Consider the following 26,094-nt stretch of genomic DNA (forward strand, 5'->3'; position numbering starts at 1 on the left):
ACAAGGGGCCAAACCCCCTCCCCCCCCCCCAGCTCGCAGGGAGGGACACACGGGGACCCCCCTGCCCCGGGCATGGCGGGGGGGGGCTGGGGACAGTCCCGGGGCAGGGGCGCGGATCCTCCGCTGGCCTCGGGGTTCGGCTGAGCTGGGCCTGGGGGGGGGGCGGCGGGGCTGGGACCCCCCCCAAACCCCCGGTAGGGGGCAGTGGGACAGGGGCGGGGGGCAGCGGGGGTTGTGTTGGGACAGGGACAGGGACAGGGACAGGGACAGGGACAGGGACAGGGACAGGGACAGGGACAGGGACAGGGACAGGGACAGGGACAGGGACAGGGACAGGGACAGGGATTCCCCCCCCCGCGGCTCACTCAGGGGATGCTAATTTGGGGGGATTCTGACCAATCAGAACGCAGCGCTCGGGTTTCCCCCCCCCAACACACACTTGGAGGGCGCCTCTCTGATTGGCTGCAGCCTGCCCCCCCCCCCCCCCCCCAGCCAATAGGAGCGCAGGGCGTGGGGCAGGGATTTGTGAATGGGCCGGGGCGCGGGGCCGCATCCTGCGCGGGGGCACAACCGGGCACCCAGGGCCCCCCAGGACCCCCCAGGACCCCCCAGTCCCCTCCACCTCCCAGCCGCTGGCCCCATGCCGTGGCCGCCAGCCCCAGCCCCAGCCCCTCAGCACCTGCCAAGAACATCTTGGTTTCAGCCAATTTTTGTCAAGTCCATAAAAAGGGGTCAGGGGGGCAAATAACGAGGGGGCACCCTCCGCCGTGGGGCTGGGGACAGGGGGCAGTCACCCCCGTGTCCCTGCGGGGATCCTGGGTCCCCACGTCCTGCAGCGGGCAGCTCCAAAACGCCCCATTGGACATGGGGTGAGCCGAGCCCCCCGGGATCCCCCCCGGGCTGAGCCCCCGCCGCGGTGCCCTCGTCCCCCCGACGCCCCCCGTGTCCCCTCGCAGCCGGTGCGTGCCGGGGGGCGATGGTCCCGGTGCCCAACAGCACGGCGGTGACGTGGGCCGGTGAATCGGCGCGGCCAGAGCCGGAGCGGTCACCCTGCATGGTCGGCATCTTCCCCGTGGTGTACTACAGCGTCCTGCTGGGCCTGGGGCTGCCAGGTGAGGGGCTGGGGGCTGCCGGGGGGCGGGGGGGGGGGCACAGCACCCATCCTGCCTCACCCGCAAACGGCGCTGAGCCGTGCGCCCGCAGCTCAACTGCTGCCCTCTGCTTCCAGCCCCATCGCAGCTCCCTTCCCGGCCCTTTTTGGGGAGGTGAGGTTGGGGGGTCCCGACCTGCCCCCACGGTGCCCCCCGCCTCGGGGCCAGCACCAAGCTGCAGACCCCCGCCCCACACGGCAGGTGCCCCAGCAGCGGGGACAGATGGCATTTGCCTCGCTGGGGCTGACACACGGAAGAGATTAATCAGCTCAGCAAATCCCCCCCCCCCCCGCGCTGCGATATTTATAGCCCCCGGCCCCCCCGCTGCACCCCCACCAGGGCCACGGGGCTGAGCCCGGCACCGGGGGCGCCGTGAGCCGCGGGGGTCTCACCGCCGGGCGCCGCTCCCCTCCCTCCAGTGAACGTGCTGAGCGCCGTGGCCCTGTCCCGCCTGGCCACGAGGACCAAGAAGTCGTCGTACTGGTACCTTCTGGCCCTGGCCACCTCCGACATCCTCACCCAGGTCTTCATCATCTTCGTGGGCTTCATCCTGCAGACGGCCATCCTGGCGCGGGCGCTGCCCAGCGCCTTCACCCACGCCGTCACCGTGCTGGAGTTCGCGGCCAACCACGCGTCCGCCTGGGTCACCGTCCTGCTGACCGTGGACCGCTACGTGGCCCTGTGCCACCCGCTGCGCTACCGCGCCCTCTCCTACCCGCGGCGCACCCGCAGGATCATCGCCGCCGTCTTCACCGCCGCGCTGGCCACCGGCATCCCCTTCTACTGGTGGCTGGACGCGTGGCGCGACGCCGACCCCCCCACGGCCCTGGACAGGGTGCTCAAGTGGGCGCACTGCGTCACCAGCTACTTCTTGCCCTGCGGCATCTTCCTGGCCACCAACTCGGTCGTCATCCGCAAGCTGAAGCGGCGGGGGCGCCCGGGGGGCCGCCGGCCCCTCCTGAGCAAGAGCACGGCGCTCCTGCTGGCCGTCACCGCCGTCTTCGTGGTGCTCTGGGCGCCCCGCGCCGTCGTCATGATGTGCCACCTCTACGTGGCCTCGGTCAGGAGGGACTGGCGCGTGCACCTGGCCTTGGACGTGGCCAACATGGTGGCCATGCTCAGCACCACCCTCAACTTCTTCCTCTACTGCTTCGTCAGCCAGACCTTCCGCCGCGCGGTGGGCGAGGTGCTCCGGGCCCACCCCCGGCACGGCCCCCGCCCCGCAAACCCCCGCATCCCACCCCCAGCCCTGAAACCCCTGGAGCTGCTGGCCGGCACGGCGCTCTGAGCTGGGGGCTGCCACCGGCCGGGGATCCCTGGAGCTCGCCCAGCCCCTGGCATTGCCCCCAGCACCCTGTGAGACCCTGCCCGTGCGACGCCGCCCGGCTGCGCCCACCCCGTGCGGTGCTGGTGGGGTTGGGGGGGGCTCGGGGCTGCTCCCAAGCTGCGGCTCCACCGAAGCCCCCAGGAACCGCAGCTGCCCCGGGGGGCCGGGTGCCGGCGAGCTCTGCAGCCCCGCCGAGGCGTAGTGGGGCTGCTCCTGCCCCCATAAACGTCTGTGCTCACACCAAAATCTGCCTGAGTCCAGCTCCGTGTGGCTGCCTGGGATGGGGGCACAGCACCCCCTGAGCGTGGGGTCCCCCTGCCCAGCCCGGTGCACCCCGGGTGCTCTGTGGGGCCGGGTCCCACCCTGTGATCCCCCCCAGACCCACATGGGGCACCCCCCACGAGGTGCCACCCTCCCGGGGTGACCGTGCCAGCCTGCCTGTCCCCAGCTGCCACCAGAGGGCAGGGACAGGACGCCCCGCGGAGCTGGCACCCAGCGCCCTGGCACCCAGCACCCCGCGGGCTCAGCCGGCACGGCCGGGTTCGGAGCGCCAGCCCTGCAGCCCCACATTCCTCCCTAATTCCCCCATAAGGTCCTTAGCGTAATCCCCCCAAAATCCTGGCCTTTCCGCTGTAATTCCTCATAAACTGGCACCCGTGGGGCTGTCCCGGTGGCAGGGGCTCAGCCGGCCCCGGGGGGATTTGGGCTGCCCCGTGCCCACCCGGCTGAGCCCAGGAGCGGGGTGGGACGGGGGGCAGCGGGGTCCCTGCCTGCCTTGGCCCTCATTGCTCATAAAATGAGCCCAAAGCGGCTCCGTGACGTGGGGCTGACCCACACGGGCACCACCGCACACCCAGGGCCGTGCACCCAGCACCCTGTGGCAGGATCAGCCCCCAGCACCTTCCAGCCCCCCCAGGCAGACCGACCCGGTTACACCGGGGGGGATCCGGCCCCCGCTGCCCCGGTCCTGCCGACAGGGTTAAACCCCAACCTCGCCGGGGCGGGTGGTACCTGGGAGGTGCTCGCTCCATTAATTCTGGCATTTCAGGACCGGGACCAGATTAGACATTAACTCGAGCAGCAAGCGCCTCCCACCCGCCCCGCGGCCTCCCGCAGGATTTCCCACCCCACAGCCCACCCGGGGGCTGCTGGGGGGCACGGGGCGGGGGGGGCTTGCTTGGGAAGGGCAGCGTTGGGCCCCGGCTCCAGCCCCGCGTGCGGAGGCCAGGGCGGCCGCCAGCCCCCCCCTCGTCGGCGCTTATTTACTTGGAGAGGGAGGTGGAAACGTGCTAACCGCGTCCGCCTGCGGAGAGGGGCTCGCTGCTGGACAGAACCGGCTCAGATGGAAAACAGCTCCCCAGCCCCGGCGTAAACAGCAGCGGCAGGGAGGCAGCCGGGGAGGGCGAGCACGCGGCCCCCCCCCCCCCCCCCGCCCCCCAGCCCCCCAGGTAGGGTCCTCACCTTCGCCAAGGTGAGGCCGAGCGGGAGCCGCCGCCGAGCTGGGCCTGGGCTCGCCGTGCCGCCGCCTGGCCCCGTGGCTCTGGAGGAGAGGTAAGCCTGGAAAAAATGCGCCCGGCGTGGCGACGTTTTCGGAAGCTCTCCCCGCGAGGAAGCCTGGCGCGGCTCCCTGGCTGTGCCGAGCTGCCCCCCAGCCCCTCGCCGCGGCTGCTGTGCCGCCAGGGTCTGGCTCTGCCAGCCCTGCCACCGGGGACGTCGTCCCCAGCCCGGCCAGGGCACCGAAAGGGTTGTGCCGGGTGCCCAACGCCCCGGCACGCAGCCACGGGACCGGCCCTGCGATGCCGCCGGCACATGGCAGCATCGCACCCAACTTACCCCCCGGCCGCCTCCCCAGCGGGGTGTTCCTGTAGGACCTACAAAAACCCTTCCTGAGAAACCGGGGGTGGAAAGCTTGGGGACGGGGGGGGGCAACAACCCGACGTGGTGGGCACACGTGGGCCAGCACCGGGCACCACGGGGTGGCCTCGGCAGGATGGACGCTGGCCGGCGGCCTCAGAGGAGAGGGGGGGAGCGGGGGCTCGGGCCAGGCAGCCGCTGGGAACGCGCCGTGAGCGGAAGGAAGCGCGGCAGGAAGCTGCGTGCAGCCTGGCCTCTCTGCAGCACGGGCCGGGGGCAGCGGGGGCGCTGGGGAAGCCGGCCCCCGCTCTTGGCACCGCTGAGCCAAGGCTGAACCCGACTCCCTGGGGAAACTGAGGCACAAAGAGGCCACGGGGGGAGGCGGGGAGGCAGCGGAGCCCCGTAGTGCGGCCCCGCAGCCCTGCTCCAGTGCCCGTGCGAGGGCACACAGGAGGTGCGTGCCCCCCGCAGGCAGGGACGAGCCTCCCCCGGTGTGGCACTGCAGCCAAGCGCTCTTTAGGGAAAAAGAGGGCAGGAGGGACGGTGGCTGTGGGTGCAGCACCCATCCCCGATGTGCTACCCCTTCCCCGTGGTGCCACCCCTCGTGCCACGGTGCTGCCAGCCCCGGCTCTGCCTCCCCGTCTGCTCGGATTGTTTTCGTCCCAGCCCGGGCTGGGGGAGGACCCGGCAGCGGCGCGCTGAACTTTGGGCTGCATCCTTCACCCTCTTGCTTCACCCTCCCAAAATAGCAGCGCCTGCCTGGAAACCTCCTCCGGGGCCAGCAGGGCCGCAGGTCCCCGGGGTGCCCCGAGCCTCCCGCGGCTCTTCCCCACCTCCGAGCCCCAGGGGATACGGTGGCTGCGGGGTGCCCTGGCCGAGCCGTGGGTGCTGGGTCAGCCCCGCTCCCAGCTCCGCTCCCGGGACCACCGACCCCCCGGGATGGGGCTGCCCCGGCCCCCAGCCCCTCGCCGGCTGCAGGCCTCTCTCGTGGCCGCCGAGCCCTGCCAAGGCCTCAGCCGCCAGCTGACATTCCTCCGGGAGGCCCCTCGGGCCCCCGCCGCGGGGCTGCTCGCCTTCGGTTATGGGGCCCAGCACCGCAGCGAGCACCCGGTGCAGAGCCCCCCGGTCGCTGAGGCCACCCCGGTTCTGGCCCCGTCGCCCCAAGGAGCCCCCGGGGGCTGAGCCCCCACACGCTCATCGCACCGGTGCTCGGGGGGGCTCCCACCCAGCTCTGCCCCCTCGCCCCGGTTCTGTCCCCTCCGTTTGGAGACAGCCCCCGGTGGGTGCCCCCACCCCTGCCCCCGGTGGGTGCCCTCCCCCCCCCCCCAGCCCGGTGCGCTGAAGCAGGTCCCGGGCGCGCCCCCCCGGCAGCGGCGCACCTCGGGGAGGGGCCGGGCCGGGCCGGGCAGGCGCGCACGGGGCTGCGGGCTCGGGGCTCGGCACGGCTCGGCACGGAGCGGAGCGGAGCGGCCGGGACACCGGGCGCTGGAGCCGGTGAGAGGGGCAGGGAGGGGGTGAAACCTGCGGGGCTGGGCAGCACCGGCACCGGGATGGACCCGAACGGGACGGGAACCGGCACCGGGGGCGTAAACGGGACCGGGAGCGCAACCGGGACCGGCACCGGGACCGGCGCCGGGAGGGGAAATGGGACCGGCACCGGCACCGGCACCGGCACCGGGACCAGGAGAGCAAATGGGACCGGCACTGGGACCGGCACCGGCACCGGGAGCACAAATGGGACCGGGACCGGCACCGGGAGCGAAAATGGGACCGGGACCGGCACCGGGACCCGTCCACTCGGGGGCTCTCCTGGCCGCAAAGTTGGGGAGGCTCCGGGCGAGTTTGGGGCCGGCACCGCTCGGGGGCGCGGGGGCACTGCGAGGGGTGGGGGGCACCGGCCGGGCCGGGGGCGGCAGGGGCTGTTTCCTACCCCCCCCCCGGTACCGGTGCCCCGTCCCCATCTCACGGGGTGGCTTCGGCTTGGTGGGGCTGAGCAGAGCCCGGACACCGGGGGGTGCCTGGCCCCGGGAGGGGAGCGGAGGGGGCCTTTGGGGGGCGCAGAGATGGGGGCAGCGATGTGGGGCCCCCGGCCGCCCCCGGCCCAGCCCCGAGGTGACCTTGTCGCAGGTTTCCTGCCCGGTTTCCTCCCTCTGGCCGGGGAGAGCGCAGGGGGCTGCAGCTTTCCCCTTGCCTTCCTCCTTCCCATGGGCACCCCACGCTCCTTGGGGCTGGCAGCGGGGCCAGGGACCCCCGCGCCCAGGGGGCTGTGCCATGCCATGCCGTGCCGTGCCGTGCCGCACCGTGCCGGGCCGTGCCAGGCTGCAGCTGCGTGCGGCGGGGAGCTCTGCTGAGTGGGGCCAAACACGGGACCTGTGCTGGGTCAGTGCCCGGAGCCACAGGAGGGAAGAGGGACAGGAGAAGTGGAAAGGGGAACGTGCGGCACGCAGTGCCGTGCCAAGGGGACCGACCCGTCCCCAAGTGGTACCTCTGCGGCCGGCCCCGGCCCGCGCTCGGTGCTCGTGGGAAGCCAGCGGGCACGGTGCTGCGTCCAGGCAAGGAGGGCTGGGAGATGTGTGTCCATCTGGGGGCACCTGGAGCTGCTCGGGGCTGCGGCGTGGTGCTGGCACGGACCGGGCTCAGCGGGACCCCATCGCCAGCCGTGGTCCAGCAGGAGATACCTGACCAGGGACTGTGGGCAGGGAGCTCCAACTCCCGGAGATGGCACAGGCAGCGCCCCATAACGCCTCCTCTTTCCCGCAGGGTCCGTGGACGCCCCGCTCAGCGCCCGCCCCGCGGTGCAGGATGGGTGCTGCGGCAGTGCTGCCCGCGGCCGCCTGCGTCCTGCTGGCCCTGCTGCCCGCGGGTCGTGCCCAGAGCACCCCCCCGGCAGGCTGCGGCAAGGACCTCTCCTCCCTCTACTACAACCTCTGCGACCTCTCGGCGGCCTGGGGCATCGCGGTGGAGGCCGTGGCCAGCCTCGGCGTGGTGACCAGCTTCGTGCTCACCATCGTGCTGGTGGCCAGCCTGCCCTTCGTGCAGGACCCTCAGAAGAAGAGCCTGGTGGCCACGCAGGTCTTCTTCATGCTGGGCACGTTCGGGCTGTTCTGCCTGACGTTTGACTTCATCGTGGGGCCGAACTTCTCCACCTGCGCTTCCCGCCGCTTCCTCTTCGGCGTCCTCTTCGGCATCTGCTTCTCCTGCCTGCTGGCGCACGCCGTCGCCCTCAACTTCCTGGCGCGGAGGAACCGGGGCCCGCGGGGCTGGGTGACGCTGGCGGTGGCCCTGCTCCTCGCCCTGGTGGAGGTCATCATCAACGCCGAGTGGCTCACCATCACCGTGGCGCGGCGGGAGGGCGGCCCCGCGGACCCCTGCGTGCTGGCGGACGCCGACTTCGTCCTGGCGCTCATCTACGTCATGGTCCTGCTGGTGGCCGCCTTCGGCACCGCCTGGCCGGCGCTCTGCGGCCGCTACACGCGCTGGAGGAAGCACGGCGCCTTCATCCTGGCCACCACCGGCCTCTCCATGGCCATCTGGGTGGCGTGGACGGCCATGTACCTCTACGGGAACCAGCGTGCGGGCGAGAAGCCCGGCTGGGACGACCCCACGCTGGCCATCGCGCTGGTGGCCAACGCCTGCGCCTTCATCCTCCTCTACGTCATCCCCGAGGTGACGCACGTGACGCGGCGGGGCCCCGAGCAAGCCTACGAGGACGACGGCTACCCCACGCGCGGGGTGGGCTACGAGACCATCCTGAAGGAGCAGAAGTCGCAGAGCATGTTCGTGGAGAACAAAGCCTTCTCCATGGACGAGCCCTCCTTCGGTAGGCACCGGGCGCGACGCGGGGCTGCGAGACGCGGGGCTGCGAGACGTCTGCTGCGACGCGCCCGGGCAGCTGGGAACGATGCCTGCGATTGTTGTGGCTCCCAAAAACACGCCGGGCTGGGTTTACCAGTTTAGGCTGAGCTCACCCGCTCCGGGGGTGCTCCCCTCCCCGGCGTGGGGTGCCCGCGGCTCCCGGCCCTCCGCCCCGGGGCGGGCGCTGCGCCGCGCTTCTTCCTAAAGGAGGACGTGTCGCCGAGCCGGCGGCGCTTGGGAGACCCTACAATAACACGGGGCGGTGCCCCCCACCCCGCAGTGATGCAAACCCCGGGGACGTCCCTCCCGCCCCCCGGGAAGGGTGCAGAGCAGCTGGCTGCTCATTAAACCTGCTAACGAGGCCCCGGGTGGGGTGGGGGCGGTGGCAGGGACGTGAGCCCCCCGTTTTCACCGTCCCTGTCTCTTTGCAGCCAAGAAGCCGGTGTCCCCGTACAGCGGCTACAACGGGCAGCTGCTGACCAGCGTCTACCAGCCCACGGAGATGGCTCTGATGCACAAGGGGCCGGTAAGAGCCCTCGCCTCTCCGGAGGCGGCCGCTTCCCCGTAGTCGATGGCTTTTACCGGGCCGGTCGATAACGGGCGGCTGGGATGGGGCCAGGATGCGGGGCACAGGGGGAACCTGAGCACTGTGCCGGGATGGGCTGCCCAGGGGTGCTGTAATGGGGTGCTGGGGAGGGTCCCCTCCAGGTGCTGGTAATGGGGCGCCGGGGAGGGTCCCCCCCGTGCCATGCTGCTCCCCAGGACCCCACAGGGAGTGCGCTCGTGGGCTGGGGGTGCTCCCGGTGTCCCCACGGACCCATTTTCCCCCGCAGAGTGAAGGTCCCTACGACATGATCCTGCCCCGTGCCACCGCCACCAGCCCGGCCGCGGGCAGCGCCAGCTCCACGCTGCGAGCCGAGGACGCCTTTGCCGTGCAGGCCCGGCACGCCGCGGTGCAGCGGGACGGGAGGAGCGGCCAGGTGGGTTAATGAGCAACGAGAGCCGGGGAGGGGGCAGCAGGGTTGGGCTCCTGCCCAGGTACAAAGTCTTTCCGCGCCTTGACGTCTCCCGTGGGAGGGCAGGGGTGGGGATGACAGGCACCAGGGTGATGCCGCTGCGTGCCGTGCCGTCACGCCTGCCCGGCGCCATCCTGTTCTGCCCGTAGGTGCAGTCCCCGTACAGCAGGAACCGGTGGTGAAGCCCGGGTCCCACAACGCCAGCACAGCCACGGCCCCGCCGTCCCGATCCTCTGAGGTCTCGTCCCTCCCCGCCTCGTACATCCGTCCCCCGTCAGAGCTGGTTCCTGAGCTGGGGACGCCTGGATGTGGCCCCGGAGCCAGCGCCCTGCCGCCCGGCCGTGGCACCCGCAAGCTGCCTGCTCTGCCCGGCTCCCCTCGTCCCCGCCGCCCACCCCGCCGCGAGGACCGGCTCCTGCAGGGCCACCCCGAGCCACCCCACTGCTGCCTTCACGAGACACCCGTCCCCTCGGGGCCAGGGACACTGCTGCCGGACAGCCAGGGGCACGGGGCGGCTGCCCCGGCGCTGAGCCCTGGTTTCTCGCTGCCCCCCACGAGCCTCGCCAGGCGCTGAGCCAAGTGCGGGCGAGCCCACGGCACGGACTGGGCGCTGCGCCCCTTCGTGCTGGACCTCGAGCCGTCCCCGAGCTCTCCCAGTGCTGACCCCGCTGTGCCTCAGTTTCCCCTTCACCAGGGGATGGGGGGGACGCTCTGGGTCCCGGCACCCGGTGGCCTCCCCCCGCGGCTCCGGCCGCCTTCTCGGTGCCTTCCCCCTCCGCCCCTCTCCCCGCGCCGGGCTCGGGGATCACCCTCGGGGGGGCATCGATGGAGCTGGGCCCCCTCCCTTCTCCTGGCTCCCTCGTTGGTTCTTCCTCTCCCCTTTTTTCAGGTCAGACCCATTAAAGTTGAGTTTTCCTACGCGGTGCTGTAGCAGGTGGCACACGATGGGGACGAGGGGTGCCCGGCTGCGCTGCTCCATCACCGGCTGCGCCACGGCCAAGGGCTTCCACCTTTGTGCCATCGCGCTCAGCCCCGCGGCCCCCAGGGGGATAAGGCAAGGCCCCAGCCAGGATCGTGTTCCCCAGGCACCCCCAGGAGCCTGCGCCGGGGCCAGGCTGCAGACGGGGCGGCCGTGCCAGGAGCTGGCAGGCTCGGCACCGCGCGGGGCGGGCGGCACGGACCGGCAGCCCGCGGGCAGATGGGCTGCCCGGCGGGAAGCGGCACGGCGCGGAGGACGTGCCAAGGTCGGGGGCGGTTTCTCCTGCTCAGATTGCCTTTCCCCTCCGCAGCAATTTCTCCTGCCAGGCAGGAAGCCTGTGGCCGAGCAAGCGGCAGCGCCATGAATTATTCAGGGCCTCAAATGGCTCCGTGGCGGTGGCTGGGGGAGGCGGGTGACCCGCTCTCCTTGAGAGCACCGTGCCCCGCGCGGGAGTTTGGCGCACACACGCCGTGTCCCGGCCCTGCCAGCGCCTTCCCTCCTGCTACTGGGAACGCCACCAGCTGCGGGGACGTGGCACAGCCCCGGCAGGGGTCGGGACCCAAAGGCTGGGGACATCCATGGGCGCTACCGGGGTGCGCAGCCGGAGCAGGCGCCCAGCCCTGCTGCGGGAGCTGCCGGCGCCCCCGGGGCCGTGCTGCGTCACCCGTGTTTACCTGGCGCCAGCAGGCAGCGGGGACGTCTCCAGGCAGCGCCAGGCGCTCAAGGTCCCCAGGGCCGTCACCGCCGCAGCGTGCCCTCCTCCCTGCCGCCGGCACCGCGCGGCACGCGGCGTGTCCCCCGTGGGGCACGGCCACCTGCAAGCAGGGCTTGGAGCCAGGCTGGGCACGCAGCAGCCCTCCCCTGGGTCACCCACACGGGACACCGGCGTCCCCAGCACGCACCCAGCAGTGGTACAGCACCGCCTTGCTAGGGGGACGCAGAGGAGACAGCCCTGGGGGCAGCAGCCACCCCAAAACCAGGGCGCACGGACGCTGCCCCCATTCAGCCCTGCGCAAGGACACCGGGGCTGGTTTGAGCCGTGCTGTCCCCGGTGCCACCGGTGCCCCCGGCCCCTCTGGCACCACGGGAGCCCCCGGCCGCCGCCAGCCGCAGGGCCCAGGGCGGCCCCGCTGCAACAGGCAGCGCTTTGTGCCTGGGCTGCGGCGCGGGGCGGCCGAACAGCGCTGCCTTTGTGTCGCGCAGGTGAAGCGGCCGCAGGCGCACGTGGGCTGCGCCGTGCCGGGAGCCGTCCCCGGTCCTCAGGGTGGGAGCGGGGGGCACCGGGGGGGGGGCCGTCAGCCCCGGTGTGGGGTCGGTTTGGGTGCGGAGCCGGGGCTGTGGAAGCGATCCTGCCCAGGGAACGGCGGGGATGTGGGGTGGGGTGGTGATGCCGAGGGCAGGGGGAGCGTGGCTGAGGACTGAGGGCTCAGCTGTGTCCCCGGGGGGTGACAGCGGGGGACGGTGACACCGTGCAGGTGAGCCTGGCCTCGGCCTACGGGATGCTTCACGTCCCCGGGCTCGGCTCGCTCCCTGGCACCAGGGAGGGAGGCAGATGGGCAACGTCCAGGCACAACGGCCCCAGCCGAGGGCCCTGCCCCAAGCAGAGGGCGCACGGTGCCAGCGCTGCCAGCCCGCGGTGACGGCAGTGACACACACTGGGACTGCCATCTGCCGGCACGGCACGCAGCAGGCACAGCGCCGTCCCTTCCCGGCCACCGCGCAGGAAGGAAGCGCAGCTGGGACCCCGGTGCCAGGAAGGTTTGGGAAGCAGAGGCGTGCTCGCACCATCAGAAAATGGCATTTTACTACAAACAGGTCCGTGGCACCAGGTGCCAGAAAGGTTGCACGGCTCTTGTGAGCCCCAGGGTGCTGTCGGGGCAGCAGCACGGGGTTGAGACAACCGCCCCCCTCAAGTCCTGGGCTTCCGTGTCCCCCGTGCTGCACACCCAGCTGGCTGTCACCCCACCGCTGCTCCACACGAGGGTCCAGGGGGCTCTCGTGCCCCCTCGCCGGGACGGAGGAGGACAGGGAGGGCTCAGCCGGGCACCCCACGGGCTGCCTGGGCCTCCCTCCGCTGCTGTTTGCGCCTCTGGATGTCGCGATAGGCCTGGACGACGCGTGCCCTCTCCTCCTGCACGATGCGCTGGCGAGCCAACGACACCGGCGCTGCCGGGGGCACCCGGCCCAGGCGAGGCGTCAGCAGGAGCCGCTTGCGTCCAGCCTGCGGGCAGAGACGGGGCAGGTCAGGGAGGCCGAAGGGAACGGAGCGGTGCGAGGGCACGGCCGCGGGGCAGGAGCCCCGGCCGCATTCGGCGCCACAGCCCGCAGCTCACCTGCTCTGCGGGGCCCCCGCGCCGGGGCCGCGAGGTGAGGGTGGGCGGCTCCGTCACCACCTCGCCGAACGCCACCGTGTCTGAGGGAGAAGCAGGGCCCGGCGTCAGGCAGGGGGAACGCCGCTGCCGCCCGCTCCCACCTCCCCCCGTGCCTCCAGTGCCACCCCCAGCCCCACCTCGGAACAGGCTCTTCTCCAGCAAAGCCTCTTTCTTCTCCTCCTTCTTCTTGCGGGCTTTGTCCAGCTTCTTGTTCTGAAACCTGGAGAGCCGCGTTACGACCCGGGCTCGCGAGCGGACAGCGGAGCAGGTAAGGGACCTCGTACCCCACCGGATCTCCCCAAAAGCCGGGGCCCCGCAGCTCTCCCCTCCCTGCCCTGGCACCAGGCTCCCCGCAGCCCAGCAGCAGGAGGGTGAAGCAGGCCCGAGGGCTGCTTTCAGAGGCTCAGCCCGCGGAGCCGAGACCTCAGAGCCCTCCACACCCTCCCGCAGCACCACCCCCAGGCACTCGGCACGGCCCTGGCAATGCACCGGGCCGGGGCTCGTCCCCGCTGCCCCCGCCGTGCCGTGTGGCCGTGCTCTCACTCTTTCTTTCTCCTGGACTTCTGCGGCGCCGCCGCCTCCTTCTCGGGCTCCCGCTGCACCTGGTTCTTGGTGAGGAAGAGGATGCGCTGCACCTCCTGCTCCATGCGGCAGATGTAGGAGTGCTCCGACTCCCCCTTCCCCCGCCTGAACTTGGGCACCGCGATGTCTCCGCGCGCCTGCGCCTTGCGCTGCTGCTGCTTCCCTGCGAGAGACGGGCGGGGGGGTTAGGGCAGGCCGGGACGGGGATGGGGGACCCCGGGGGGGCAGACCCTGCGCCGTTCCGTGGCCTGGAGCTCCCCGCGCCCCACCTGCCGCCCGCCTCTTCCTGGCTTTGGGGTGCTTCATGGCCTCGCGGCTCCGGATGAGCTCCCGCAGGCGGAAGGGGATCTCCTGCTCGTCGGGGTGCTTGGGCTTCATGTCGGCCCCCGCCTTCTGCTTCCTGGGAGAGAACGGCCCCGGGGCAACGGAGCCCCGTGATGGTGGGGCGTGGGGGAGCAGCGAAACCAGGGCAGGGGGCACCGTGGGGTGGGCGGAGAGGTGGGCACGGGGGGGCACCAGGACATGGGGATACCGGGACGGCAGGACACGGGGACGTCTGGGCACTGGCACCCCGGGACATGGGGGGGCACCAGCACCCTGGGAGAGGGGGACACCGGCGCACCAGGATATGGGGACACTGGGACATGGGGTCACCGGCACCCCGGGACACGGGGGTAGGGGGACACCGGCACACTGGGACACCGGGACATCGGGGCACCGGCACCCCGGGACGTGGGGACACCCAGACGGCAGGACACCGGCACACCGGGACGGTGGCACACCCTGTCGCACCAGGACATGTGGGCACAGGGACACCGGGACATGGGGACACCGGCACACGCAGGTACACCAGGGCACCGGCACCCCGGGACATGGGGACACTGGGATGGCAGGGCACCGGCACACCCTGTCGCACCGGGACATGTGGGCACTGGGACACGGGGTCACCGGGACATGGGGACACTGTCACCCCGGGACACCGGGACTTGGGGGGGCACCGGGACACAGGGACACTGGGACAAGAGGGCGCTGGGACACCGGGACGTGGGGACACCGGGATGGCAGGGCACCGGGACAAGGGGACACCGGCACGCCGGGACACCGGGACAAGGGGACACCGGGACGGCAGGGCACCGGCACACCGAGACATGGGGACACGGGGACACCGGGACGCGCGGCCACATCCAGACCCTGGCCGGCCCCGGGCCCCGCCCCGCATCCATCCAGCCCCGCCCGCACTGACCTGCCGCGGGGCGGGCCGGCGGCCGGGACCGGGGCCGGTGCCGGTCTGTGTCCCCGTCCCTTCCCGGTCCCGGTCCCGGTCCGGGTCCCGGCCCCGGCCCCGGTCCCGGTCCCGGCCCCGCTCTCCGTTCCGCGCCCCCGTCCCGCTCCCGGTCCCGCTCCCGGTCGCCGTCCCATGGCGGCCCGCACGCGGCCGGGCCCCGCCGCCACTTCCCGGTGCCCTCCCGCCCCGGTCCCGCCCCCCGCTCCCCATTGGCCGCGCCCAGCCGCCGCGCATCCCATTGGCCGGCCGCTCTTGGAGGCCGAGCTGCCATTGGGCGCGAGAGCTGCCGCTCCGGGAGGGGGCGGGGCCGTTGCCGGGGAGCGGCGGCGGGATGTGGCTGCGGGGGGCGCGGGGGGCGCGCGGCCTGGCGGGGGGACGCCGGGGGGTGAGCGGGGGCGGGGCTTAAAGGGGGCGGGGCTTAAGAGGGCGATGTTTAAAGGGGCGGGGCTTGGGCGGAGGCTGCGCCGGGGGGGCATAAGGGGACTGCGGGGGGGAGCAACGGGGGCTCTGGGGGCTGCATATGGGGCTGCATATGGGGGGCTTGGGGCTCTGTATGGGCTCTGGGGGCTGCATGTGGGGCTCTGGGGGCTGCATATGGGGGTCAGGGGGCTGCATATGGGGGTCTGGGGGCTGTACTGGGGGGTCTGGGGGCTGAACGGGGGGGTCTGGGGGCTCTGTATGGGGTCTGGGGGCTGCATATGGCGGTCTGGGGGAGCAACGAGGGGCTTGGGAGCTGCATTGGGGGCTCTGGGGGCTGTACGTGGGGGTCTGAGGGTTCTATACAGGGTCAGGGGGCTCCATATGGGGGTCTGGGGGTTGCATATGGGGGTCAGGGCGCTGCACCGGGGGGTCTGGGGGAGCAATGGGGGCTTTGGGAGCTGCACTGGGGGGTCTGGGGGCTCCACGTGGGGTCTGGGGGCTCCATAGGGGGAGCTTGGGGCTGTACATGAGGGTCTGGGGGCTGTACAGGGGAGGTCTGGGGGCTCCACATGAGGTCTGGGGGTTGCATGTGGGGGTCAGGGGGCTGCACATGGGGTCTGGGGGCTGTATCAGAGGCCCCTGAGGGTTGTACACGGGGGTCTGGGGGCTGCATACGCAGGTCTGGGGGCTCTGGGGGCATTAGTAGCCTCATTGGGGGCTCTGGGGGCTGCACATGGGGCCTGGGTGCAGCACATGGGGTCTGGGGGCTGCGCATGGGGTTCAGGGGGTACCACAAGAGGGTCTGGGGGCTGTACATGGGGTCGCGGGGCTGCATCAGAGGCCCCTGAGGGCTGCACATGGGGCGCTGGGGGCTCTGGGGGCTGTACGTGGAGGTCTGGGGGTTGCACTGGGGTTGCTGCGCCTACACCAGGGGTCTGGGGGCTCTGAGGAGGACCCCATGTGTGAAGGCAGTGATGGTCTGGGGGTGAGGGGGGTTTGGTGGTGGGGCTGGGGGCACCAAGGAGGGCTTACTGGTTGAGTCAGGGGGTGCTGGGGGGATTTTGGGGGGCAGCCCCCGGCCTCTGCCACCACCACCATGGGGCTGCCCCCCACAGGAGCACCCCGGAGCCCCCGACCCGGGCACCGCCACCGCCTGCAGCCGTCGGAAGCGCTCGGACACCCCGGGAACGGACAGTGGCAGCAGGGGGGGCTCGGACCCCCCGGAAAGCGACCACCGGGCAGAGACCCCAGGGGACGAGGGGGCAGAGCCCCCCTTTTCCCACCCCCCCGACCTCGAACCGCCCACGAACTGCTGCATGAGCGGCTGCGCCAACTGCGTCTGGATCGAGCACGTGGAGCGGCTGCTGCAGCACTACGGGGACGGGGGCGAGCGGGCGCTGGCGGCCGTCGAGAGGCACGTGCAGGACGAGAGCATCAAAATGATCCTGCGGACGGAGATCAGGCTGCGCGCGAAGAAGGACTGAGCCCTGCCTCAACGGTCGCCCGGCGGAACCTCCCCGCTGTGCTCCGGGAGCCGCTTTGGGGTGCCCGGTTTGTGGGGTCGGGGCCCGGTTTCTTCGGGGTGCTCACTTGTGGGGGCTGAGGCAGGGGGGGGGACGCTGCGTGGTGCCCCCTGGGGCCAGCTGCTTTTGCTCCCTCAAGCCTTTTATATATATATATAAATATATATATACGTACACACTTATATATACTTATATATATATTTATATGTATATGTGTGTGTGTGCATTTATATTTATATATAAAGCGCCTGTCACCATATTGATAAAACACTCTGGAACCGCCCTGACGGCAGGGGTAGGAACAGAAGATGACCCGTTAGCAGCTCAGCACTTCTGTTTCCAACCAAATTTATTTAAAAAAATAAAAAAAAAAAAGCCACCGGACTTCACTTCCCCCACGCCGAGGGCAGGGATTTTCCCCTTGCCTCGTCCTTGCGGCGGAAGGAACCGTAAGCGCCTCGGGTGGCGTGAGAGGAGCGCGGTGATGGCCATGGCGCGGTGTCACACCGCCCCGCTAAGCCTCTTAGGGGCTTCTCGGCACCGAGGGCTGGGGGCAGGCGTTCCCCCCCCGGGGGCCTCTCCGTGCCCGTCTCCCCCCCGCCGTGGGATTTTGCAGCGTGCGGCCCGGGCACGTGGGCCCCGCAAGGGCAGCGCGCCCGGCTCCGTGGTGCGTATCGGTGCCTCTTCCTCCTCGCTCGTCCCTGCCTTAAAACCCCTTAAACTTCACCTTGAGGCGTCACCTCCCTAAATCCCACCGGGATGAGCAGGGACTCAGCCCGCTGACGCGTGGGCCTCGGCAGGAGCCGGGCAGGATCTGGCCCCGTCCCGCCCGGACGAGCTCGCCAAGGGCACTGCCTGCCCCCGAGAGCGGCTCAGCGCTAACGAAGCTCGGTCTGGAAGCGGTAATTACCAGCAGGGCCCTGGCCTTTGCTGGAGAGGTAGCTGGTTCCGCCGGCTCCGTGTGAAACGCTCCTGGATCCGTGTAATCCTATTTGGTGAAGTCTAGCTAATTGCCAGCGGTGGAAGGGGCTGGCGTTCAATTAAAGTGTGCTGAGATTATACCTTTTTGTAATTGCTTTAGTGCTGGGATTACGGCAGGCTTTGGAGTGATACTCCCCAGCTGCAGGGCCGGGTGGGCAGGGGCTCCCGGCCCCTCTTCCCCCTGGGTTTTGGGCTCAGGAACAGAGCGGTTGTCCTGGGGTGCCCGCGGCCGGGCGGTGCTCGGGCTGTCCCCACGCTCAAGACGTCCGCGGCGACACCTGGGATTAGCTGGTGGCCCTCGCGTTTCGTGCAGCTGACGGGATGGGGACGGGGATGGCATGGGGATGGCGGGAGCCTCCCAGCAGCACCCCGCAGCCCCTGCTGTCGTGGGCACGCTGTGCTCGGTGCCAGCACCGTGCTGGATGGGTTTTGGCCACAGGGTTCTGCAGCTGCACCGTGGCCTTGCATTTGGTGCCCATGTCCCCAAGTGCCATCCCAAGCATGCTCTGCAGGACTGAGCCACCGTCCCCATGGCTCAAGGCGTGGGTGGCTCACAAGGCAGAGGCAGGACCCCCCCGCCGTGGGCTCTTTGCTGCCATTCCCTGCCCCAAACCGCGGGGCCGGGGTCGTGCCGGAGCAGCCGTGCCGACACACGGCCCGTCCCCACACCGGTAATCCCGGCACCCCCTCCCCACACGCACGCTGCCAGCCCCCCCGGCACAGAGCAGGGGGGAGGACAGCAGATTACCCCTTTGAGGAGAAGGGACTTAATCCTATTACCCCAGGGCAGGATAAAATCTGCCGGCCCCCAGCCGCCACGCAGAGCACCCGTAGGACGCGCGGCAGCGGGCGGAGGGAGTCCTGCGGAGCAGCGCTGGCCTTGGGGACTTCAACCCCTGCGTAAGTGACGGCTCTGCTGCCTGGGGCACCCGGACGTGCTGGCACTCGGGCTGCATCGCTCGGTGCTCAGACAGAGCCTGCATTTGCCTCCCGTGCTCGGAATTTGCAGCCAAACCCCGCAGCTCCGTGCTGGGTCCCATCAAGCCCGCAGCTGGAGCGGTCGTGGTGCTGAAAATCTCCGGCACTCGGCACGTCTCGGGGTTGCCGTGCCCGCAGGAGGCACGGCGTGGGACGGAGCTGCCCTGGGATTTCTGGCTCGGCTGCAGCCCCCCGCCCCGCAACCACGGCTGCCCAACGCCCCATGGCCATTCCAGGGTCTGTGCCGTCCTTGAACGCCGGCCTGCTGCACGCAAGCCCCGAGGGACACCTCGGTCCCTGTGGGTGGCTGCGCCATCGTCAGCTCTCGGTGGCACCTTAAACACCTGGCTTGGCACAGACCCCAGGGGTGGTGGCAGCGAGGGGTCCCGGGGTGCCACATCCACCCTGGGGTGAGGGCAGGGACCGCGGGCACTGCCCAGCGAGCAGAGGGGCTCGGCCTGCCCTTCGTTGCCTTTGGGGTAAGGGGATTAGCGGGCTCTGAGCTGGGCTAATTCCAGGTTGCGGGGACGGAGGGGGCTCTCCCCCAGGGCAGCACTGAAAGCCGATCAGCAGCGGCTGGGGGGCTCAGGGCAGGGTGGGAGTGGGGGCACCCAGCACCAGGTGGGCACGGCCCGTCCCCACGCTGGTTGGGCTGGGTAAGGGGGCTGCAGCCGGAGTCCCCCCATACCCCACATCTCCCCTCCGGCAGGTCCGAGGAGCCGCCCCGCGCCGGAGCCGCAGGGACAGCCGCCACCCGGGGCAGGCTGCTGGCCCCGGCACAGCCATGAGCCTGGAGCCCCACAAACCGGAGATCAAGTCGGCCACGAGGGTGACCGGGGGACCCGCCACCCCCCGGAAAGGGCCACCGAAATTCAAGCAGAGGCAGACGAGGCAGTTCAAGAGCAAGCCACCCAAGAAGGGGGTGCAGGGGTGAGTGGGGCCGAGCAGCTGGATCCCATGCGGGGACACAGACGGGGGTGCCAGCGTGGCACAGGTCAGGCTGCCGTGCGGTGAGGACAGACCCTCGCTTTCCTTGCAGGTTTGGCGATGACATCCCGGGAATGGAAGGGCTGGGAACAGGTACGGGGTCCCTATCCCAAATCTGCTGCGGCAGCAGGGTGCCCTGTGGGGACAGCCGCCGCAGCCGGGCTGGGGGTTGTGCTGACGCAGCCTCTCTTCTCCACAGATATCACCGTGATCTGCCCTTGGGAAGCCTTCAGCCACCTGGAGCTGCACGAGCTGGCTCAGTACGGCATCATCTAGGCCGGCCACGGCCACCGCAGCCCACCCGCCCCGTAGCGCTGCTTGTTTAGGAGCTGCCCTATTTGCGTAGCAGGGCACAGCCCGGAAAAATACTCATTAAAACCCAAAATGAGTGCAGGAGCCTGGTGTCATGGTCTGGGGTTGGCAGGGACGGGGCTGGAAGGCGTCTCCTCATGCCACGGGTGCAGGGAGCCAGCGGGAGGGGATGTAGTGATGGGATACAGACACAGTTGGGGCTCAGCTTCTGCGGAGGTTTATTCTGGGCAGCGTCAGCCTGGCCTGCAACAAAGGATGGAGAGCACAGGGCGCCCCAGCCATGCTCAGCATCACCCCCAACCCCACAGTGTCCCCCACCCGCGGTGGCAGCCAGCCCCCCCTCAGCCCCGCACCCCACCGGGCGCGATGTCCGCGAGCACCTTCAGCGCCATGAGCAGCCCAGCAGCCTCCAGCAGCACCAGCACGGCCGCGCCGGTCGCGATGCTGCCGGCCTGGCCGCGGAGCCAGGCTCCGAGCTGCACCACGCAGCCCCCCAGGTGCACAACACCGGCCGCCTCCATGTCCCCGAGGCGCAGGACCCCCAGGGCGCACTGGTCATTGGTGACGGAGCCGTTCTGCAGCGGGTCCAGGCAGCAGGAGGCAGGCACGCTGCAGGCTTGCACCCCCGGGGCGCTGCAGTTGAAGTACCTGCGGGAGGAACCAGGAGAAATCACTGAGTCCCCGCCGCCCTCCTGCAGCGGGGACACCCCCGCGTGCCCCCCCAAGCCCCGACTCACGGGTTGCTCTCCCAGTCTCGGTAGGAGCCGAGCCCGCAGCAGCTCAGGGCGCGCTGCACCTCGTCCACCAGGAGCCGCAGGTCGGGCTCCTGCTGGTAGCGCAGCAGGCAGAGCAGCAGGGCGGCACGCAGGGCGTCGCGCAGCCGGCGCCGCGCCGCGAACAGCAGCAGCCCCCCCAGCACCTCCAGCCCCACGAAGGCCAGCACGGCCCCCACGAAGAAGCGCAGGAGGCAGGCGCTGGAGCGGAGGGCCCCCAGGCAGCCGGCCAGGGACACGGCGCTGGCCCCCAGCCCCACCAGCACGAAGAGCAGCATGGGGTCGGAGCCCAGGAGGGCCAGGCGCTCGTCCTGCAGCGAGCCCTTGGCCAGCAGCCCCCACACCCCGACTCCTAGGGCCAGCAGGCCCAGCAGGAGGAAGAGGAGGTTCCAGAGGAAGGCCAGGTACCGCACGCAGTGGCTGAAGGCGCCCAGCTTGTGAGGCACGGGGCACCACTCCTCGGGATGCTGCTCGGCCACAGGAAGGTGCGTGTCCTCCACCAGCAAGCCTTCGTCATCGTCATCATCAGAGGGGTAGGGCAGCTCCGCCAGCTTGGATGCCTGTGTGGGACAGAGAAGCCACAGCCCCCATGGCAGCTGCATGGCCTGCGGACCCCCAGAAACACCCCCCTAATGGCCCCCAGCCCTCACACCCCCCATGTACACCAGCACAAGGCAGCTGGGGGCTCCCAGAGCCACTCCATGCCCCAATGTGATGTGAGTGAGCTGGGCATGGGGCACCCTGCGTCCACCCCCCTGGGGTCTGTGCATATGGGGAGCCATGGGGGGAGCTCTGCCAGAGACCCTACCTCTTATAGGGACCCCCAGCTCATCCCTATGGAGACCCAGAGGTGCCCAGAAAGCATCCAGCCCCGCCCAGGGCCAGGACACGGAGCCACCCCAAGGACCCTACAGGGGTCAGCAGGGGGGTCCCGCAGGTTACCTGGGGCAGCAGCCGGCTGCTCTCCCCGCTGCCCACCGCCCCGCGGGGGCCGAGGAGCCGGGACAGCCGTTCCCTGAGCGGCGCCATCCTGCTCCCCGGGGCTGCTGCAGTCACACTCCCATCATGTGAGAGGCTGCAGCCGGGCCTTAAATAGGGCCGCGGCTCCCAGCACCACAGCTGGGCCCACTCAAGACCCCCCCCATGCAGCCCCCACAGTGACGGGTGATGAAGGCTTGGCAGGATGGATCCGGAGCCACCATTAGAGGGGCAGTGGGGGTGAGCAGGGGACAAGGACCCACGCCCCAGCTGAGCCCACCCCATGGTTTTCTGAGCCTCGTGGGGGCTCCCCCCACGTGTGGGGGGAGGAAGAGGGAAGAGGAGGAGGAGGAGGAGGAGGAGGAGGAGGAGGAGGAGGAGGAGGAGGAAGAAGAGGAGGAGGAAGGGGGGACTGTTTGTATCCGGAACAAAAAAACAAGCGCTGCGGTTGAGGGGGGGCGGGTTACGCCGTTGCACCGCACCTCCCTGGGGGAACGGTGCCGCGGCGGACCGCCCCGCCTAGGAACCTTTGTGCACAGGAACGCGAGGGCCGGGTTCCGGGGCCCACCCGGCGGCTTGAAGCGCTCGGGCAGCGGCGGCGGGGCCGGGACCGGGGCCTGGGGGCGGCGGCGGCGGCGGCACCGGAGGGGGAAGGGGAGGGGGAACGGAACCGAGCTGGGCCTCAACGAGGGGGGAGGGGGGGGGAGGGGACGTTTGGGCAGCACCGGGCAGCGCTGAAGGGGCCCGGAGGGCGGCGAGATGGCGGAGACGATCGTGAGTGGGGCCCGGCGGCGGCGGGGGAGGGGCGATGAGGCAGCAGAATCCGGGGGGGGGGGGCGGCGGGGAAGGCCCGGGATGGGGTGGGGGGGGGGGGGGGGCAGCACACGGTCTGCTGGGGGGGGGGGGGAAGCAGGGGGAAGGCGTCCAAAGCACCGCGGAGCGGTGCTTTGGACGCCTTCCCCCTGCTTCCCCCCCCCCCCCCCAAAGTGTTGGGTGTTGGTTTGTCAGCCCCCCCCCCTCCCCCCCCCCCGGCACCTCAGGCCTTCCTCTGCCTCCTGTCAGCACCCCCGGGGTGGGGGCTTTTGGCAGGACGTCGGCACGCCTCGCTGCTCCTTCGGGCCCTCGCCCGGTCCCAGGGAGACGGCGTTTACGTTCGCTGCTTCCCCGGGCTTTTTTTTTTTTTTTTTTTTTTTTAACCACCTTCCATGCCCAGTTTTTGTTTATGTTTTTATATTTCTCCCCTCCCAAGTTGCCAGTTTCCCCCCACTTCTGACTTAAGACTGCAGGAGGGAGCGTGAGGACAGCGGTGTTTACGTTCGCTGCTTCCCCGGCCCTTTTTACCATTCCCGTGCCCGATTTTTGTTTATATTTCTATTTTTTACCCCCCAAAGTTGCCGTTTTTCCCCACTTCCGACTTAACGCTTCACCAAAAGCAACGCAGAATGTTCCCTGGCTTTGTGTCTCTTCGTTAAAAGACAATATAAGATGCTACTCTCTGCGTCCCTTCGTTAGCCGTGCAATTTGCACACCAGTAACGAGGGCTGAGGCGTAACGACCTCGCAGGCGCCCGTCAGCACCGGTCCGGCCGGTGTGTGTGGCGCTGGATAAGTCCCTCCCGGGGAAGCTCTGATTCACCTTTGTTCTGAAAGTTCAGTTCCGCGTCTGAGGGCAGAGCTTTGACCAAAAAAAAAAGCAGCGTTAGCGTTTTTTTTTTTCCCTGCCAGCTTCTCGCTGGACCTCGTCCATTAGGGTAATTAATCCTTCGGCGTGCAGACACCGGCCGTGCAGTGCCACCCAGGAAGGAATTACGTCCCTGTGCGGTTGCGCTCTGATGAGGAGCGGCGTTAGAAGCCCGCGCGGGGGGGGGAATTCATCGCGCTGGAGCGAGCTGCGAGCACGGGGCGGGCTCCGTGTCCCCGCAGCTAACGGGGGCTGTCCTCTTCTCCCCGCAGATCATCCGCGTGCAGTCGCCAGACGGGGTGAAGCGCATCACGGCCACCAAGCGCGAGACCGTGGCCACGTTCCTCAAGAAGGTAGCCGAGCCCTCGCCGCGTTCCGGCCAGGCTGGGGGAAAAAAAGCTGTTTTTATTGATACAGCTGAAACTGGATTCCTCGGAGCGTATCCAGAGGGATAAATAACCAATTTAAAGAAGGAAGCATGTTCAGCTTTTCAGTTGGGACCCTTGGGGTAGGAGCTTCCCTGGGGCAGGACGGGCGTTTCGCGTTCCCCCAGAGGCACGACGGCTGGGGGAGCCCAGGCTGAGAGCAGCACAGGGAAGCTATTTGATAACCAAAGCCTGCTGCGAGGGGTCGGCCTCTTCAGCGTGATCCAGTTGCAATTCAGCTGCGTCGTTTGTGCTTTGAGTGCCATCCGGGTGTGTTCTGCGTGCCGCTGGGGTTCCATTATCGATCTGGAGAGAGCAGGCAGGTGATTAAGGCGAGTTTGTAAAGCGATCTGAGGGCCTCCGGGACCTTCTGGGGAAGGTTTCCACCCCGAGGAGCGAGGAGCACGGCGAGTGTTGGGGCTGTCGGACTGGGAGGTGGCCGCAGCTCGCTCTTTGGTTCGATGCGGCTGCTCGCTGCGTAAGGTTTGCTGTTTGGGAGTGAGCAGCTCTCCGTTTCCTCCCCTCCTGGGAAATCCAGGTGGGGATTTCTTTCCTTCGTAAGAGAAGGGCCGCTCTGGTCAGCTGGGTTTCCTTTCCCCCTGCAAGGAGGAAGGGGAGCAGACTGAGACGTTCTGTTTTTGGGTCGCTTGATTTGTTTGACGCTTGGGCCCAGACCACAGCAGCCATCCCGTCCTCACCAAGCAAAATCCTGACGGATTTTGGGGCTGGGTCAGCGATACCCGCTGCACTCTCTCAACAGTCCCACCCCAGGAGAAAGTTTTTTTGCTTTCAAATCCTCTGGAACCCGCACAGAACACGCTGCTCGGTTTCAGGGGCTCCTGTTACCGGAGGGAGCAGGGAACAGTTGTGCTTGCAGCGACCGTTGGAACAAAAGCATCGGCCCTCACTAAAATTGTCTGCTGATCCGGGGAGAAGTGCGTCCTCGTGCAGAGCTGAATAAAAGAAACGCTTGGGTTTCTTTCCTGATACAGGGTTTGCAGCTTTTCTCTTTCATCCCATAAGGTCTGTGCACATGAATAGCCGTGGATTTTAACGCTGAAATATGAATCGATACGGTGGATTTCACTTTTAGCTGGATAGCTGCAATTAAAGAGGCATTACATTGCTGCTTCTGTGCTTGCAGTCGGCTCGGATCTCCTCCTGGATGACTGCAGGGAAACTCACAGACACATTCCGGTGGTGGGAGGGTGGCTCGGGTGGGTCCTTCTGCGAGTGCAGCTTTCCTCGCAGTGCGACATTTGCTAATCTTTGGCAGAGCTTTAGTCCTGGAGCCCGCTGTCCTCTTGCTGTACAGCTTTCCTGATGTTGTTGAAGTGTGCAGAAAGGCACATTTCAAACTAAGGGGCTCCTTGATCGTGGTTCTTTGTCTTTTGGAGCACGTCCTATTGGATAATAAAAGTGTAAACTCTCAGGTACACCATGGTTAGTGTCGAGCTGGGAGCTGGAGCCTTTTGTTAAAGCACTGTGAGATTCGTCTCCTCCAAAAGCATCGGTGAAGTCTGTCATCTCGTCGGAGACAAAGGTCTGGGCCAAGAAATCCTGGTCGTAGGAAGATGAGAGCAGAGTGCGGTGCGTGCTGGCAAGGCTGGAGCGAGAGCACTGGGGTAACAGAGAGGATGGTTCCCCCCCAGGTCGTTACAGCGCTTGCCCAGATTTAGGTATTACACTGTATTCGCGTCGTAGGAGCGAGATGGACTTTCTGTTTAAGTTGCTTTTTTAACGAGTCGCTTGTGTTACTAAGTGTTTCTGTTTTTCTCCGTTTCCCTGTGCTCTTCAGAAATGAGGATGAATTCAGCTAAGCTTTTGCAATAGAAGTTCCCCGGACTTAGCGCTTGCTCTGAGCAGCTTTCAGCATCTGACCTGGGGTGTGAGGTATCTTAAATTTGCCATTCTTTCTCTTTCAGGTTGCAAAAGAATTTGGTTTCAGGAATAACGGGTTTTCTGTCTACACCAATAGAAACAGGACAGGAGAGATCACAGCATCACAAAACAAATCCCTCAACTTACTGAAAATCAAGTGAGTCCTGACAGGGAGTGCTGGGGGTGAAGGGGGAGCTTTGTGCAACAGGGTGCCTCTGCTCTAAGCCTGGCTCAACTCCCCCGCCCCGAGCTGGGCAGCAGCAGGCGCTATCACGTTACAGCAGGCCTCAGCTTTCAGAAGTCACCCAGCAGCTACTCGAAGAGGCGAGCTTGGCTGACGTGCGGAAACGGGGGGTGAGCAAACTGACGAGGCGTTGGGCTGTGGCAGCCGTTTCTTAGCTCTCTTCTTGCCTTCTGTTTGCCGGTGGGGAGGCAGCACCAGGCCTCCTGTTTGCTCTTTCGCAGCCTGCAGCGAGCTCCCTCATCCCTGCCCTCGCTCACGCTACGCTTTGGGGTGTTTTTCCTGCCTCAGTGCCAGTCTGATAACCCCCTGCGCAGAAGCCAGGGTTCCCGTTCTCCTGTTCCTGTCGTAGCCAGGTCCCTAGGGAGGTCAGAGGGGCCACATGGTGCACGCCCCTTGTGTTTGGTTGGGAATGCCTTTGTTCTGTTAATACCAAGAAAGATGTCAAACCGACTTAAAATATCAGAGCTGTTACTGCTGTGTGCAGCTTCTCA

General features: G+C 68.6%; 7 protein-coding genes across 10 annotated transcripts in view; 5 read left to right on the plus strand and 2 right to left on the minus strand.

The window, feature by feature from the left end:
• Positions 1 to 423: 423 nt before the first annotated feature.
• Positions 424 to 3,385, plus strand: GPR142 (G protein-coupled receptor 142). Its single transcript, XM_040530460.1, has 2 exons — positions 424 to 1,112; positions 1,571 to 3,385. The coding sequence occupies exons 1-2, from the start codon at positions 977 to 979 to the stop codon at positions 2,437 to 2,439; spliced, it is 1,005 nt and encodes a 334-aa protein (XP_040386394.1). The 5' UTR covers positions 424 to 976; the 3' UTR covers positions 2,440 to 3,385.
• Positions 3,386 to 3,563: 178 nt separating this feature from the next.
• GPRC5C (G protein-coupled receptor class C group 5 member C) lies at positions 3,564 to 10,121 on the plus strand. The gene is made up of 5 exons (XM_040530457.1): positions 3,564 to 4,029; positions 7,093 to 8,152; positions 8,619 to 8,713; positions 9,021 to 9,167; positions 9,353 to 10,121. The coding sequence occupies exons 2-5, from the start codon at positions 7,135 to 7,137 to the stop codon at positions 9,383 to 9,385; spliced, it is 1,293 nt and encodes a 430-aa protein (XP_040386391.1). The 5' UTR covers positions 3,564 to 4,029; positions 7,093 to 7,134; the 3' UTR covers positions 9,386 to 10,121.
• CCDC137 (coiled-coil domain containing 137) lies at positions 10,051 to 14,570 on the minus strand. Of its 2 annotated transcripts, XM_040530459.1 has the most exons (8): positions 14,380 to 14,570; positions 13,406 to 13,536; positions 13,098 to 13,299; positions 12,692 to 12,774; positions 12,516 to 12,595; positions 12,009 to 12,403; positions 11,363 to 11,366; positions 10,051 to 10,061 (listed from the first exon to the last, which is right to left on the minus strand). In XM_040530459.1, the coding sequence occupies exons 1-6, from the start codon at positions 14,553 to 14,555 to the stop codon at positions 12,218 to 12,220; spliced, it is 858 nt and encodes a 285-aa protein (XP_040386393.1). In that variant the 5' UTR covers positions 14,556 to 14,570; the 3' UTR covers positions 10,051 to 10,061; positions 11,363 to 11,366; positions 12,009 to 12,217. The 2 variants fall into 2 exon arrangements, with proteins under 2 accessions (XP_040386393.1, XP_040386392.1); XM_040530458.1 differs by lacking the exon at positions 14,380 to 14,570 and having other exon boundaries at positions 13,406 to 14,353.
• A 41-nt stretch (positions 14,571 to 14,611) lies between these two features.
• Positions 14,612 to 17,420, plus strand: OXLD1 (oxidoreductase like domain containing 1). 2 transcript variants are annotated; one of them, XM_040530464.1, is made up of 2 exons: positions 14,612 to 14,806; positions 15,957 to 17,420. In XM_040530464.1, the coding sequence occupies exons 1-2, from the start codon at positions 14,753 to 14,755 to the stop codon at positions 16,323 to 16,325; spliced, it is 423 nt and encodes a 140-aa protein (XP_040386398.1). In that variant the 5' UTR covers positions 14,612 to 14,752; the 3' UTR covers positions 16,326 to 17,420. The 2 variants fall into 2 exon arrangements, with proteins under 2 accessions (XP_040386398.1, XP_040386396.1); XM_040530462.1 differs by lacking the exon at positions 14,612 to 14,806 and adding an exon at positions 15,073 to 15,177.
• A 1,618-nt stretch (positions 17,421 to 19,038) lies between these two features.
• On the plus strand, positions 19,039 to 19,919 carry PDE6G (phosphodiesterase 6G). The gene is made up of 3 exons (XM_040530466.1): positions 19,039 to 19,253; positions 19,363 to 19,403; positions 19,510 to 19,919. The coding sequence occupies exons 1-3, from the start codon at positions 19,108 to 19,110 to the stop codon at positions 19,584 to 19,586; spliced, it is 264 nt and encodes an 87-aa protein (XP_040386400.1). The 5' UTR covers positions 19,039 to 19,107; the 3' UTR covers positions 19,587 to 19,919.
• TSPAN10 (tetraspanin 10) lies at positions 19,693 to 21,601 on the minus strand. Its single transcript, XM_040530465.1, has 3 exons — positions 21,338 to 21,601; positions 20,360 to 20,955; positions 19,693 to 20,270 (listed from the first exon to the last, which is right to left on the minus strand). Exons 1-3 carry the CDS (start codon positions 21,422 to 21,424, stop codon positions 19,964 to 19,966), a joined length of 990 nt encoding a protein of 329 aa, XP_040386399.1. The 5' UTR covers positions 21,425 to 21,601; the 3' UTR covers positions 19,693 to 19,963.
• A 388-nt stretch (positions 21,602 to 21,989) lies between these two features.
• Positions 21,990 to 26,094, plus strand: part of NPLOC4 (NPL4 homolog, ubiquitin recognition factor) — a 28,432-nt gene continuing 24,327 nt past the window's right edge. The window contains exons 1-3 of one of the 2 annotated variants that reach the window (XM_040530475.1): positions 21,990 to 22,147; positions 23,326 to 23,406; positions 25,404 to 25,516. In XM_040530475.1, coding sequence (XP_040386409.1) covers positions 22,133 to 22,147; positions 23,326 to 23,406; positions 25,404 to 25,516 — 209 coding nt within the window. In that variant the 5' untranslated portion in view covers positions 21,990 to 22,132. Of the gene's footprint in view, positions 22,148 to 23,325; positions 23,407 to 25,266; positions 25,372 to 25,403; positions 25,517 to 26,094 lie in introns of those variants that run through there. The other variant, XM_040530476.1, reaches the window with a different exon arrangement.

This window comes from Cygnus olor, chromosome 18 (genome assembly GCF_009769625.2).
Source record: "Cygnus olor isolate bCygOlo1 chromosome 18, bCygOlo1.pri.v2, whole genome shotgun sequence".
Lineage (NCBI taxonomy): Eukaryota > Metazoa > Chordata > Aves > Anseriformes > Anatidae > Cygnus > Cygnus olor.

Coding starts and splice junctions, on each gene's coding strand:
- TSPAN10 (XM_040530465.1), bottom strand. CDS start 21,424: ATGGCGCCGCTCAGGGAACGGCTGTCCCGGCTCCTCGGCCCCCGCGGG. Junction 20,956..21,337: donor GCAGCCGGCTGCTGCCCCAG/GTAACCTGCGGG, acceptor TGTCCCACACAG/GCATCCAAGCTGGCGGAGCT. Junction 20,271..20,359: donor CGAGACTGGGAGAGCAACCC/GTGAGTCGGGGC, acceptor TTCCTCCCGCAG/GTACTTCAACTGCAGCGCCC.
- GPR142 (XM_040530460.1), top strand. CDS start 977: ATGGTCCCGGTGCCCAACAGCACGGCGGTGACGTGGGCCGGTGAATCG. Junction 1,113..1,570: donor GCTGGGCCTGGGGCTGCCAG/GTGAGGGGCTGG, acceptor CCCTCCCTCCAG/TGAACGTGCTGAGCGCCGTG.
- GPRC5C (XM_040530457.1), top strand. CDS start 7,135: ATGGGTGCTGCGGCAGTGCTGCCCGCGGCCGCCTGCGTCCTGCTGGCC. Junction 8,714..9,020: donor CTCTGATGCACAAGGGGCCG/GTAAGAGCCCTC, acceptor TTTCCCCCGCAG/AGTGAAGGTCCCTACGACAT. Junction 9,168..9,352: donor GGGACGGGAGGAGCGGCCAG/GTGGGTTAATGA, acceptor TTCTGCCCGTAG/GTGCAGTCCCCGTACAGCAG.
- OXLD1 (XM_040530462.1), top strand. CDS start 15,100: ATGGGGTCTGGGGGCTGCATATGGCGGTCTGGGGGAGCAACGAGGGGC. Junction 15,178..15,956: donor CATTGGGGGCTCTGGGGGCT/GTACGTGGGGGT, acceptor TGCCCCCCACAG/GAGCACCCCGGAGCCCCCGA.
- PDE6G (XM_040530466.1), top strand. CDS start 19,108: ATGAGCCTGGAGCCCCACAAACCGGAGATCAAGTCGGCCACGAGGGTG. Junction 19,254..19,362: donor CCCAAGAAGGGGGTGCAGGG/GTGAGTGGGGCC, acceptor CTTTCCTTGCAG/GTTTGGCGATGACATCCCGG. Junction 19,404..19,509: donor AATGGAAGGGCTGGGAACAG/GTACGGGGTCCC, acceptor TCTTCTCCACAG/ATATCACCGTGATCTGCCCT.
- CCDC137 (XM_040530458.1), bottom strand. CDS start 14,060: ATGTCCCGGTGCGACAGGGTGTGCCGGTGCCCTGCCATCCCAGTGTCC. Junction 13,300..13,405: donor CAGGAAGAGGCGGGCGGCAG/GTGGGGCGCGGG, acceptor CGTCTCTCGCAG/GGAAGCAGCAGCAGCGCAAG. Junction 12,404..12,515: donor GCGGGGGCCCCGCAGAGCAG/GTGAGCTGCGGG, acceptor CTCTGCCCGCAG/GCTGGACGCAAGCGGCTCCT.